General features: G+C 41.8%; 1 protein-coding gene across 1 annotated transcript in view; it reads right to left on the bottom strand.

The window, feature by feature from the left end:
- Positions 1-900: 900 nt before the first annotated feature.
- LOC148026645 (uncharacterized) overlaps positions 901-14,666 on the bottom strand; it is a 37,893-nt gene continuing 24,127 nt past the window's right edge. Inside the window, exon 2 of the mRNA XM_087691116.1 lies at positions 901-2,159. Coding sequence (XP_087547242.1) covers positions 1,242-2,159 — 918 coding nt within the window. The 3' untranslated portion in view covers positions 901-1,241. The remainder of the gene's footprint in view (positions 2,160-14,666) is intronic.

Genomic DNA, 14,666 nt, shown 5'->3' with positions numbered 1-14,666 from the left:
AAGCCAGTCTATCATATAAGAGCAAAATACATTGAAGTGCACTATCATTTCCTCAGAGAGAAATTCATGAATGGAGATAGAGGCTTGGTACACATCAAAACCAATGACCAAAACATAGATATCTTTATCAAAGCGTTAGGTAAATATAAGTTTTGAGTACCAATGCACTTAGGGTATTACGTTCAAAGCAACATTCTGATCAACTTTGGTTAATCAAAAGGTTTGTAGCTAGTGTTCACATCATCACACTAACATATAGTGATGACTATCTCCTTTGTGGGTCAAAAGGACGTGTTAATCTCTGCCGATCTACCTTGTGTGCGCAAATAGAATCAAGAGGCATTTATCATGAAGATTGGGCCATTTCTCAGGTTCAGGAGTTTTCTAAATACCATTGGCAAAGATGGAAATAACATGCAAATAATTCTTATTAATCTTTTGATACATGCTACTAAACTTTAATTGAGACATCCATTTCTGCCTAATAACTATGGGAATTCTCTTGTAAAATCCTTGTGCCTCATAATATTGCAAGATAAATCTTGAGCTCAGAATTCCAACTGTCTCAATTCTCTCTTCCAAATCTTTACTAGATCTTTGGTTTTGCCCCTTTTATGGGGGGAATGCAATTATATTGAGCTTGATACAGCAGGCTGCTCTTATTTGAAAATGTTTCTTTTGACTTGCTCATAAAGTTTTCCATCTAGTTCCTTGGGGATTAGCCTTTTGGATCCTTCCCTTGCTTTTACTTCCTACTTTGGTCACCTCATGGTTCACCTTGAGACCATTACTTACATGGAGACCATCACTTGTTTTGCAATGTTTATGGTCCAAACTTTACACAGCAAGGACCCTTTTACTCTCTCTCTCTCTCTCAAACTGTCAGAAAGTGGCTGCCATCAGGTTTTCAAGTTTCTTTTTTCTTAATTGCTGCTATCATCAGTGACCACACACAAGAAAATGTGTGTGACAGCTTGACATAAGCAAATTGGCTTGCTTTTTTAAGTATACATAAAACTGGAAGAAAAGCATGGCACAACATTACGGGGGACATGGATCCCTACTTAAGTCTGCCATCTTGCTTCTTTTTGAAATAAGAACATTGAAAGCATTGAAGAGGCATCTAGTTGTATAAAGTATGGGTCCCATATACAAGAAGAATTCTCTAGTAAGATGATTTCCTTGTTTTCTACTGCATACACATGTTGATGTTGTAATCACATATGCATACATGTTGGATTTCATAGATATTCATCATGTAAATATGATTCCTGTCCCTTGTTTTGAGAAGAGTTAAATGGAGACATCTCACCAGGGGATGAACCATGAGAGTTTCGCATCTTATCATGTTGATAAGGCGATAAGTTCTGATAAGGATTTAATTCCATTAGAGGGTCTTCTCTGCTTGGCCATTCATTACTAGAGTATGCATCAGGCTTGGAAAAATAACTGAGCTCTGATGGTCCTGTCTGCCTCCCATGGGTTGAGAGGCTTGATTGTCTCTCTTCAACAGACACTATTGTTTTCCCTGCATATCTAGGGAAAGAATTGCTAGATGGTCTGTGCCCCATTGATGATGAATGCTGGCTGCTCATCTCATCTAGATCGCTCAGCATCTGCAGGGAATTGGTTGGCCTATTCAAATATGATCCACCATCAAATTTGTTGTCATCCTGATCAGATGGCAGAGGTTGCATGTCTCTTTGAGAAGCATTTGATTCCATTAGAGGGCCTTCTCTCCTTGACCACTGGTTATTACAGGATGCATCAAGCTTCTGAAAGAATCTAGCCTCTGACAGTCTTGTGTGCCTCTCACCTGTTGAGAAGCTTGGTTGTCTCTCTTCGAAAGAAACTCCATCATTATCATACACTACTTGAGAACCTCTCGGTTTCCCTGCATACCTAAAGTAAGAGTGACTAGATGGTTTGAGATCCATAGGCGATGAGTGCGTGTACTGGTGATGAGGCTGGCTGCTCATATCATCTAGATCGCTCAGCATCTGTAGGGGACTGGTTGGCCTGCTCCAATACGATCCACCAGAGGATTTATTAACATCATCCGATGATATGGGAGGTATGTGCCTCTGAGAAGAAATAAGTGGTCTCCTTGATTCCTCATGACACTCCATTGTTTGGGATTGCTTCCAGGATCTTGCATCCTGTGCCAAGAAAATTCAGTCAAAGTCTCAATGCAAGATAATCCTTTTATTAAAATTTAAGAGTACCATTTTCTTAATTATAAGCATGCATGAGAGAAAAGGACATTTAATTTGAACTGTTCAAATCCTAGTTAGTCACAGCAAGAATCTGACTGGCAATGGGCACTCTAACCATCTACTAAGCTATCCATGCCATCTAGAACAACCACATAAATCACAGGTTGAAAGCATGCAGATGTAGTATTCTAGTGAAGCAGTATTTACATTCAGCCAATTCCAATGACACGGCACTCCACTACCCACCTGGTCACACAAAAATAACTCGTATGACTATGCTAACACCCCCTCTCAAATCCTAGGTATGACTGAAGGCGGCGGAAGAAGTAAAAAATCCAATGGGAGATTGGACCATGTGCATGTCGATGACATCTGTCAATGAAGTACAACCAAGTAGCATGAACCCCTCTCCAAATGAGAACCGGATGCTACAGGGTGGCTAAATCAAGCCAATGGGAGTGGAGGCCTCGAACGAGTTACACAAGGTGTATCCAGTCAAGAATGGATGAGCCGTGTCCTTGATCTAACCAAAAGACGATAGTGAGGAGCTGTTTATGGCATTGTAAAGAACTCCTGCCAATAGAAGACATCAAAGAGAGAATAGCACCCCACACCAAATGGGCATGCTAGCAACAAGAAAGGTGGCTTGGACAAGAGAGAAAGAAGCCATTGCAGAAGGTAAAATCCCTAAGAGAATGTGATCCCTGAAAGAGCTCACAACAATCCTAGAAAGCCTCCTTGGAACTGATAGAAGGGCCGAGAAGTCCCCACCTACAATGTCAATATCGATTTTCAACTCTGAAAGGGGTAGAGGATTTGATGGACTATCGTGGGGAAGTTTTTTTTTTTAAACCTTAGATTTGGCATTATTAAGCTGTGCACATGTGAAATGCAAGTTAGATTTAAGGCATAGTGACAATCTAAAACCCTAAGCATGCACTGGGTGACAATGGCAAAACTTGTTGTGAGTTGTGCTTGACAAGTACTTGTGGAATCTGGATGCCTAGAGTCATTTTGGCCCTAGAGCATTAATTAGACCCAAGAAATATCCTGTGGTGACATTTGGGCTAGGCATTGATTAATGGTCAATGGAATTTATAACCAATGCTGAAAATTGCTTTTGGAATGCTGCCACTTGGCAAATTTACCCATGCAAAATGAGGGAAGTTGTTTGGGGACTAGCTAAGTGTAGAGACACTCATTTGGAGGCTAAGAGAGGAAGGAAAAGATGTTGGAGCTATTTATGCCTACTACCAAGGGAGATTTGTTATCTTGCCATTTTCTTCTCAGTTTATCATCTCCTAGTTGTGAGCCCTAATCAAAGTCTAACAAGGACATTGGAGCTCTACAAAACCAATCTGCCTTATTAGATAGGGTGGCAAAACTTGATCAAGCACTTAAGTGTAGCAATTAATAATTGAGCATTAACTAAAATACACACATTACCTTAACAATCTTGGACAATAGACACCCTGTTGGCCCCAAACCTGGAGCCCCTTTCAATATTTATTTAACTTCAATTGCCAATGGACCAATTACAAACCGAGATTCTCTAATCTCCTTGGCTAATCCAAAAGCCCCTCGCTATACAAACAATCAACAAGCAATTTAGGCCAATTGCCCCTTGATTTTTTACCCAAGACTTGCACAAATGGAACCACCAACTAGCCAAATGCTGCCCCAATTCACAATGGATGGCCTGGCATCTGAAATCCCTATGAATACAACAAAATGTAGGTGCTGATTTCAATGTAAGATGCCTTATCCTGTTGGCACGGGTCCCAAGGTAGTTGCTAAACCCTGATTTCTACAAAAAATTAGAGTTTGCAGCAGAAATCCTCTTGTTGTCTACCAAATTTGGCTGAGATCTTTGGAGAATTAACTAGACAAGGTGAGAGAAAGCCGAGATGAGAGAGAAATCTGATTTTCCTTGCGAGAAAGCCCTAAAATTTGCCTACTGCCTGCTCCAACGTGCATTTAATGCAATCACCTACTGCTAAGCACCCCCAAAATTCTATCACCTGATCAGCAATGCTATTGCCAGCCCATAGAAGGCATCTCCCTGTTGTCCCCTACCTACTGAGGTCCCCAAATGGTTGTCTTCTGCAGCAAATTGTTGTTCTCTAATTAGAAAATGGACTAGCAACTCTCCCTCTCTAGCTGTAAACTAATTGAATGGCTAAGACCCAGTCCCCCAAAGACATTGTCTCTATTTGCATGGGTAATATTGCCAAGTGGCAGCCTTCTAAACCAAATTTTCAACATTATCTAGCCATTCAGCTAATTTTCAAAATTAAATAATCTTGAAAATTAATTTCAATCCTTCTGACCCCGCCCAAAATCAAAGTGCCCATCCATAATTAAATTAGCTAGGCCATTTACAACCTCGAGTGGTCCCCAACCTTTGTTGACCATTAGACTGGCATGCATTAATTAATTAATGCTAGTCCCTAGTGTCACCACTAATATTTATTGGCCAAATAACTATCCTAGGGTCAAAACAAACACCAACTAACCCCCAAAAGCCCAACTAGAATAACTTATCACAACTTTTGCCTTTGACACCCATTGCACCCTCAAGGTCCTTATCATGTTACCATGAAATAACTACATTGTGCATCATATAAGCTAAACAACCTTGCACAATGTTATCGGCAAAATTAAAGCATCTTAAAATTTCACGTCCCCACAATAGACCCTTTCCTTGAAATCCCTACAGTCATCCTCGATTGCACGACATTGTGCCAAAGGAAAAGCATCCTGAACTGGAATTTCCATAAGGCATCACAATCACAACATTGGCCACTTTTGTCCAACCATGCCACATGCCTCAAACCTTGCTGAAAATTTCCAACCAATGTTGGGATAAAGGCCTTTTTTCACTTCCGTATATAGTACATACTCATTATTCAGTTGTACATGTGAATGCATCCTTATATGCCCTAAGTATAAATACATTTTATTCTTTGTGTATCAATACATCCGTTGGTACACTCAAATCTAATCGTACTTTCACACACACACACACACACTCTCTCTCTCTCTCTCTCTCTCTCTCTCTCTCTCTCTCTCTCTCTCTCTCTCCGGTCACTCTCACTCCTCGAACTGCTGCTCACCCCTCCAGCTGAGCTCCAACAATTGGTATCAGAGCACAAATTGTGCGCGCTTCCCAAGACCGCTAACTCACAGGCGACAGTCAACTCATGAACAGGTCACGGCAGGCCACAGACAAACGTACAGCTACTCAGCATGTGACGTGTAGTCGACTAAGTTGCGTGGTAACAGGCAGTAGCAAGCGTGTAGCGACCAACATGCACCACGATTGGTTGGGCAAACGCAACGCTGCAGACCAGTGATGACGGGGCTGTGGGCACCAACATGACCAGCAGTCGCGACCTGCAAGGCACACAGGCACCAGACACAACACACTAGCGACCAGGCGCCAGCGTGACCAACACGGGGCGGGCGGGCAACGTGACGCCTGACAAGTCACAGACCCGGATGGCGGGTCAATAGACCTGTCTCCCGTTTTGTTTTCTTTTTTTTAGAAATCTTTTTTAAAAAGACTGAAATTTTTGAATGTCTCTCATTCCCTTCGCCTAATAGGAGTTCGTGCATGAAAGCACATTCGTCAATTTTGTGCGAATTTGAGCCCAAAAATTTGAGGTTTTTCCCAAATTTAACCTTGTCTATGCCTGGCAGTGACATTCAGGTCAGAAATTGCAGACATTGTGCATGCTGACCTCAATCAAATTGGGAATTTTGTCAAATTTATCGAAATTTCGCTCTTTTGAGTAAAATTTCCTAATACTGAACCTCGAAAAATTAGGGCTTTTCATGCATTGGTAAAATTTTGATCAGCAAGGTCAAATTGACTGACATTTATGCACTATTGGACCTAAAATTTTGGGGCTTTGTGGAGAATTTGGTAAATTTTTGTAGTTTTTGCTCGTGTGGTGGTTGGTTCATATACAAACAACAAAGATTTATTACTATTTGAGGAAAAACAATAGTGTATTTGCTGATTCAGCTTGTGCTTCAGCAGTCCAAGGCATTTACTCTTGTGTTTGTGATAAAATAGTTGTAACTTCTTCCAATTCAGACATCAAGAGTTTAATGAAAATCAATCGGTTTGATCGTCATGGCTTTGACCTTTGGAAAGACCGTATGTAGGGCATATTGTTCCTAAAGGATTGTGAGGATGCTTTGCAAAAAGATAACCCGCACAAATGTCTGATGCAGATTGGGCCAGAGTTAACAAAAAGGATGTGGCTTACATTAAGATGGGTGTCACTTATGACATTTTGACAAATACTAAGGGTTTAGATACAAGTTATGCAATATGGGAGAAGCTGAAAACTACCTACGAGATCACCACACCTGTTGATCAGGTGCATTTAATGCGCAAGTTGGTGAATATATGACTGGATGAGTCAAAGCCTGTAGCTGAGTACTTGAGGGCATTTACTAGCATTTTAAATCAGCTCAAGGATGCAAATTTGAATTTTGATGATAAGTTGAGGACAATCTTTTTTATCATGACACTGCCTAATTCTTGGGAGACCTTGGTGGTTTCTCTCAGCAATAACCCCAATCTCTCATATGATGGGGTGAGGGGTTCAATCTTGAATGAAGAAATTAGACGTATGTCTAGTGGAGAAGAGAGCAACTCAACTTATAATTTAAAAGGCAGGGCTGAAAAGAAAAATGCAAATGCTGGATAGAGAAACAGAAGCAAGAGCAAAGGAAATGAAAAGAGTGACATTACTTGCTATCACTGTGGTTGGAAGGGCCACAAGAAGCCGGATTGCAAGTATTACAAGAAGGAACAAGAGAGAAAGAAGAATGTAAGAGAAAAAAGAAGAAAAAGGATAAGACAGATGTATCTAAGGCAAGGAAAAGGCCAATGTGGCCTCTAGTGTAGTCATAGAGGAGCTTTTGGATACAAAGGCTGATGTATTTATTATGTGCAATTGATTATGATGCCCTTGTATGTCACATGCAGGATATGCAGATTACCAAGGCTAATGTGATTGATGCACTTTTGTCAGTTGATGATGGTGTCACTCAAACTTGGATTGTAGACTCTAATGCCTCTTTCCATGTAACTCCTTGCTTGGAGTGTTTTGCTATGTTCAATCCAGGCAGTTATGGAAAGGTGTATCTTGGAAATAACCATACTTGCAGCATTTATGAGATTGGCACTGTACACTTGTCTTTAGATAATGGGCAAGAGCTTGTGTTGAAAGATGTCAGATATGTTCCTGGCATCAAAAAGAGTTTACTATCTATTGGTCAGCTTGGCTTGCATGGTTACACTACAATGTTTGGTGGTGGTTTGTGGAAAGTGAAAAAGGGTTCCGTGCTAATTGCAAAAGGAACCAAGAAGGGCACTTTGTATTGTTTGCACTGTAAAGCTTTGAATGGCAAGTTTCTTGCAGTTGCTGAAATTGGCTATCATTTAGAGTTATGGCATAAGAGATTAGGCCATATGAGCCAAAAAGGACTCGATGTCCTTACGTCTTTGAAAAGAGTTGATGAAAAAGGCTCTAAACTTGACTTTTGTTATGAGTATCAGTTTGAAAAGCAAATAAAAATTTCATTTTACTCTATTGTCTCTCATAAGTCCAATGTCTTGGACTTAGTGCATTCTGATGTATGTAGTATGCCCATGAGATCGTTAGGTGGTGCTGCATATTTTGTCTCCTTTATTGATGATTGTTCCAGAAAGATTTGGGTTTACCGGTTGAAAAATAAAAGTATAAGTGTTTGCTGTTTTTAAAAATTTTCATGCATTTGTGACCACTCAAACAGGTAGAAAGCTGAAATGCTTGAGAATTGCTAATAGGGGTGAGTTTATATCTACTGAATTCAAGTCCTTTTGTGACTTGCATGGAATTAAGAGGAAGCTTACAGCTTCTTACAGCCCTTCTTCAAATGGGATGGCTGAAAGATATAATAGGACTTTATGTGAAAGAAAGCGGTACATGCTGTCCATTGCTAATCTCCCTCATGAATTTTGGGGGGAGACACTCAAAACTGCGGTTCACATTTGCAACCGCTCTCCAAACAAGTCCTTAAATAATGGCATCCCTGAGGAGGTTTGGTTTGGCAAATCGGCCTCATATGACCATTTATGCATATTTGGCAGTGATGCTTTTGTGCACATTCGAGATGAGCTGAGAGGCATTTTCATGGGCTATGGTGATGAGGGTGAATTTGGCTACAGAGTGTGATTACCTCAATCCAAGAAAATTATTCATAGCTGTAACATTGTGTTTAATGAGGCAAAATTGCTGAAAGGTACTTTAGCCTCTAATGAAGATATGAAAAATGTCAAATTTCAAAATTTGCAGCCACCTATTACTTCAGATAATGAGCCTCATGGTGCTCTACCACAGGCTGAAACTGATGATCAACCAGTTATTTTTTAGCCATATGATGATGGACAGCAAATAGAAGCACAAGGAGGCCACGGACAGCAAGATAGACTTACTGATTATGAAAATGCATGTGCTGGTAATGAAAATGAAGGTGCTGTACAGCATGAACAGTATACTAAAAATAGCTTACAACAACCAATAAATGCTGAAAATGACATACCTCCAAATGTAGACCCAATTCCTAAAAATGGAGATCATTGGGTACGTAGGTCTACACGCGTAAGAAGGCAACCACACAGGTTTGACCTCTCCTTGCATTATGTGATGCTTACAAATGAGGGTGAGCCTCTTACATACAAAGAGGCCAAGTCATGCCAATTCAGCAGTAAGTGAAAGCTAGCTATGCACGAAGAGATTAAATCTCTGTACGCTAATGATACTTGGGATCTTGTGTCATTGCCCAAAGGAAGAATGCTAGAAACCCATTGGATGCATCCATAACTCATGTTTCTCAACCATAGTAAAGCATATTCTCAGCATAAACCATGTTTGAAACTGTCAATGGCATTTACTAGCATGCTGTTGTCCATGGAACTAGTTGTAAACCACTGAGAACTAAGCATAATCTGATTATAAAATGATCATTTACTTATCCGAGAACTAATCACAAACTACTGCAAATGTGACCCCAAACTGATTGCAAAGTGATTGCAAAACTAACGCAAAATTTATCCCAAAAGTAACCATAAATGTTTCTCAAACTGATCAAAAACTAAGTTGAAACTTATCACAATTTTATCGCTAAACTAATGCAAAAGCTCATGTCCCCAACTGATCATGAATTGATCCCAAACCGATACAAAAGTATGGTCTCAAAGGTATAGTAACAACCATACTCATCTACATACATCTCACAGTGACTAGTACACTGAGTAGTGATCCCATGGCAAACATACTATCAACATAGTACCTTGGATGCATGTTGAATACATCCAAGATCCACTTCAAACAAGAGTTGTCCACAACTGGAGGAGTGGAAGTGCTATCTTCCCCTTGAGCATTAGGCAATACTCCGGACCTCTACTCTACTGAACATGACAGAGCTCAAACTGAAATGGCTCTAATTGAAAGGCATCTAGGTAAAGCTACAACAACTGAGGATGGTCGCCAAGTCATCCTCTTCCATCCATTTTGCATCCATTCGTGAATAATTTGGAAGCTTCATCAAATATCTCTTGGAAAGTTTACCTCTAAGGTTTCTTTCCTTATGTGCCAAGATCTGCTCAGGTACCGAAATCTCATCCAACTCCTCAATCTTAAACTGAATTTCAGCAAGCATATCCTTTGGCACATCACCACGAAAAGGCCTCAACAAACTGACATAAAAGGCATTGTGTATCTACCAATGTGGAGGTAATTTCAGCCGATATGCCACATCGTTGATCTTCTCCAACACTTGGAAGGGCTCATAGTATCTCTGCTCAACTTCGGATACACCTCTCTTTTTCTTTCATCTTTTTCAACCTTGCCTTTTCAAAATGCAACAATACATAATCGCTCTCTACAAACTGTAAAGCACATCTATGGTGACAAGCTTGCATTCTGTGCGTGCACGGAACACTCCATGTGGTACCATACTGCATTCCATACACTACCGTGCAGTATTCCGTACGTTCCAACAAGCACCGACCAGATTCGACCATTGCAAACTAAATGTGATTTTGAAATTTCTGCCCATTTTGCAAGCCATTGCACACATGAACATTGGGCCTTGGCTAATAGGCATTATGTACTTTTTGAAAGTTGTTCTCCTCTAGACTCTTTCTAACTTCTCTCCTCTCCCTCACCTCAGCCCACTATAAAGAGCAGCCCCCCCTTCTTACCTCTTCATCCAAAAACCAGCCTCCTCCTTCAATCTTCCCCTCTTGGGCTCAAGCTTGAAGCACCTCGAATACCTTCTCTTCCTCTTGATTCTTCTCTCCTCTCCTATACTTATCCCTCTACCTCTCGCCCTCCCTTTTGCTATCCCTTTCCCTCACCTTCTCTTCCTCTCCTCTCCCTCTCCTTCTCTTCCACTTCTCACCGTCTCCTATCCCTATCTCTTTTCCTCTTGCTCTCCCTTTCCCTCACCTCCTCTTCCTCTCCTCTCCCTATCTCTTGCCCCCTCTCTCCCTCTCTCTTCATTTCATCCACCTCTTTCTCTCCCTATCCCTATCCACAATGCCAAAGCCTCTTCAGGAAGCTTTTGGTCTCTACACCACAAATCTTGTAAAGGCCTTGAGCAATGCAAATTGTTATCATTGGACTTGCAAGTTTTGTAGGAAAATGATGACTAGTAGCATGACAAGGCTCATCACCACTTGCCCAAGGTGGATGGTCAATGCGGCCCATATCCTTCCATCCCTCAATCCATAGCGGATAAGATCATGAAGAGGTACTCTCCCCTTTCCCGTCAAAGTGACCATGTACCATTGAGCATGGAAAAAGCTCAAGAGGATGTGGCTCCCCCTGACATGAAAGTGGATACTTCCGAAACACCTACATCTACACCTCCTAGCCTATGCACCCCAACGGCCTCGGGCTCCTCCACCACCATTGGAAGTAAAAGGCCGTGTAGATAAGCCTCACTACAAGAAGCTACAGGTGGTGTTTTCGGTTCTTTGCCTTTTCTCAAAAAGAGGTAATGGAATGCAAAGATAGAGATTACACGCACTATCATTGAGTGCAATCTCCCATTCCACTTGCTTGGAGTGGATAGATGGAAGAGAATGGTCAAAGCCATTGTTGTGATTGGTCCATGCAAGGGGTGGTATGGTGTTAGCTACAATGATATGCGGACCAAGAAGCTCGATGAGAGAGAGAGAGAGAGAGAGAGAGAGAGAGAGAGAGAGTCAATAAATCTCTTAAGCCCATGCATGCCGGATGGGCAAAGTATAGTTATACCATACTTTCCGATTGATAGAGCGATCAGAAGAAATGAGTCATCAATAACATCATTGTTTCTTCACCTCTTGGCACATTCTTCTTGTAGGCCATGAATGCGAAGCAAAGAGGACAAAGAACTATAGGCACATTCATATACTCACATATTCGCCAAGCTATCATTGAGGTAATCTTTTTTTGGTTTCAATGATATGTTACTCATTTTATGTTTCAATATTCATAAATCATAGTTCATTTTATCTCTTCAATGTTCATAAACCTCTATCTCTTTATTCTCCATCATGATTCATAAATCTCTATCTCCATGATCCATGAATCCATCATAACTCAAACCTATCCCCTCTTTCCCTTGTGCCATATAGGTTGGTGTGACCAATTGGTGCAAGTGGCCACCAACAATGCTTCCAATTGTTGGTCACCGACAATGCTTCCAATTGTCGAAGGATAGGTTGCTTGTTTGAAGTAGAGTTCCTGTCCATTGTATGGACCCCATGTGCCACCCATTGCATTGATCTCCTCATGGAAGACATAGGATCATTGGAATGGGTGAGGAAGATTGTTGGGGACGCTTGTCTCACTGTAGATTTCATCACCAAGAAAGTAAAGATCTTGGCTATCTACCGTGCCTACAATCATACAAAGTTAAAGAAGCCTTCCAAGTCCCATTTTTCCACCATGTGGTTGCTTTTAGAGCGATTATATCACGTGCAAAACAAAATTCAGTAAGCCATGGTCTCAAGAAGTTCTAGGCATGGTTACAGAAAGAGCCACTCTTAAGCGTGGAGAAGGGGAAAGCCATTCAACGGCTCTCCTTAAGCATTTCCGAACGATGTACGAATGCTAGTCAATGCTATTACTCCCTTATATAGAGTTCTACGTATGACTGACGAGGGCGCCACCTTGGGGCTTCTCGTGCACTTCATGAGGGAGGCCATTGAAGAGATCAAGGCATGCAAAGTACTAGATGTGGAGCACCCAAGGTAACTACACTTATTTTTGCATAAGTTAATTAAGTTTAAAGTAAAGAGTTTCAATTTTTAAATTTAAATGACTAAATTAAATTTCTTTTTTTTAAATGTAGTATTGGCATATTGCCACGCCAAGGTGTGATAACATCCTTTACTTAGTAAAGAAAATATGAAAGTGGATGAGAAAACCCATCCACGGATTGGCTGCCCTCTTACATCCTACTTATAAAGCTCCACCCCTTTTCATGGATCAAGAGTTGGCAGTCAATAGAGATACCTACCTCCCGAAGGCATTGGATGAAGACCAACACGCATCATTCTTACAAGAAATCATCAATTATAGTGACCAAAGAGGAACCACTTTTGCTAGCACTCTATGCTAGAAGAGGGTCTCTTTGGTCAAGCCTCTTTTCTTGTGGGAATCTTTTGGATATCAGGTACCCATTGTCCCAAAGATTGCCCTTACAATGCTTGCACAGGTAAGCCGAATTGTTGTGTGATCATTGAATTTGAATTTTGAAACAATTTGAATTTTTTGTCTAATGTAAGATTGTATGGCTAGTGCGTGAGAGAGAAACTAGTCAGCATATGCTCTCATTCACACCAAGATCCAAAACAAGTTAAGCACATGGCAATTAGAGCGTCTAATTTATTGTTGCTCTAACTTGTGTATGCTTCGAACTATGCATGAAATGCCCATGGCTAGACAAGTTAGAACTTGGAAGTAACAAGTTGTATTCCACTTACTACATATTCTAAATAATGAGTTAGATTCTAAATATGTAAATTATCATTTTATTTCAATTAGGTGAATGTTGATGAGATCAAGTTAAGTGTGGCTACCTTGAAGAGTATCAACAAGGAGCAAAATGAGAAGCAAGAGGCCATCTTCAAGGATCTCTACATGGAGCTAGAGAAGATCGACCATCAAGTCTCACACACGTGTGGGGATCGTTGAGTTGTTGCTCAAGTTGTAAGCACTAGAACCGGCCCTGCACTAGCCATCATGACCTATGTGAGGCGAGACTCAAGGAGTTTCTCTACTGCACGTGCAGTTGTTGTAGAGGATGCTCCAATTAAGGAGCTTGATTATGATGATGTTGGGAATGCTGTAAGTGATAGCAACTTTGGTGAGCCATCTGAGGCCTCTTCTGGTGAGAGCCGCTCTCCACCTTCTGATGTACCTAACCCTACGATGAGGATGTGAGAGTGCGCAACGGAAGAAGAACACGAACACAGAGGAGACGAGAGAGAAAGCAGAGAATGAAGGAAGAAAGTCTGCACTGACTGAGATGAATGCTGAATACACTGAAATGGACAGAGCAGTCCCTGCACGCAGCCCAGAGCGTCAGTGAGGACACCAGAACAGACTGGAAGCAATGGCAGCACCAATGCCGGAGACGGAGATGACGGAGACAGTGCTGAACCTGCAGAGTACAATGCTGGAATGACTGGGGGGGCTGCTATATATAGCCCCCAGGCCAGTAAACTGGCCAACCTGCCAAATCTGGCCGACCTGGCCAGCTGGCCGACCTGGCAAGATTTGGCCGACCAGCCAGATCTGGCCGATCTGGCCCACCTGCCCAAAAACTGGGCCGACTGCACAAAAAACAGCCCAGTATGGGCTGTGTGTCTCCCGCAGGCTGTGGACTGATGAAAACAGCCACTAAAGGACTGACATAGCTCCTCTGTCTCCTGTCAGACTCTGACAGGAGCTCACAACCAGGAGATGACAGACTGAGAATGATAAAGAGCAGGCTAACACCCCCTCTCAGATCCTGGGAGAGTCTGAAGACCCAAGAACCGCATGTGATGAAGCAAAGAAGCCTGAGGCAAAGGCTTCGTAAAGAGATCAGTTGCATTGGCCGCCGTAGGACAATAGACCACCACCAGCTCCGAATCCACGATCCGCTCTCGAACATAGTGATACTGAACATCAATGTGCTTCGTGCGAGCATGAAACACCGGGTTCTTAGCCAGAGCAAGAGCACTCTGGTTATCCACGCGCAACTCAGTAGGTCCGGTTTGGGAAAAGCCAATCTCCGCCAGTAAGCGACGGAGCCAAACTGCCTACATAGCGGTCGAACATAGGGCCCGATACTCAGCCTCTGTAGAAGAAAGTGCCACAGTAGGCTGCTTCTTGCTGCTCCAAGAGA

This window comes from Lygodium microphyllum, chromosome 13 (genome assembly GCF_053477565.2).
Source record: "Lygodium microphyllum isolate KBCC chromosome 13, Lygodium_microphyllum_v1.1.10, whole genome shotgun sequence".
NCBI classification, from domain to species: domain Eukaryota; kingdom Viridiplantae; phylum Streptophyta; class Polypodiopsida; order Schizaeales; family Lygodiaceae; genus Lygodium; species Lygodium microphyllum.
The sequence above is the reverse complement of the archived record's forward strand: the minus strand, read 5'-3'. Positions and strand labels throughout refer to the sequence as shown.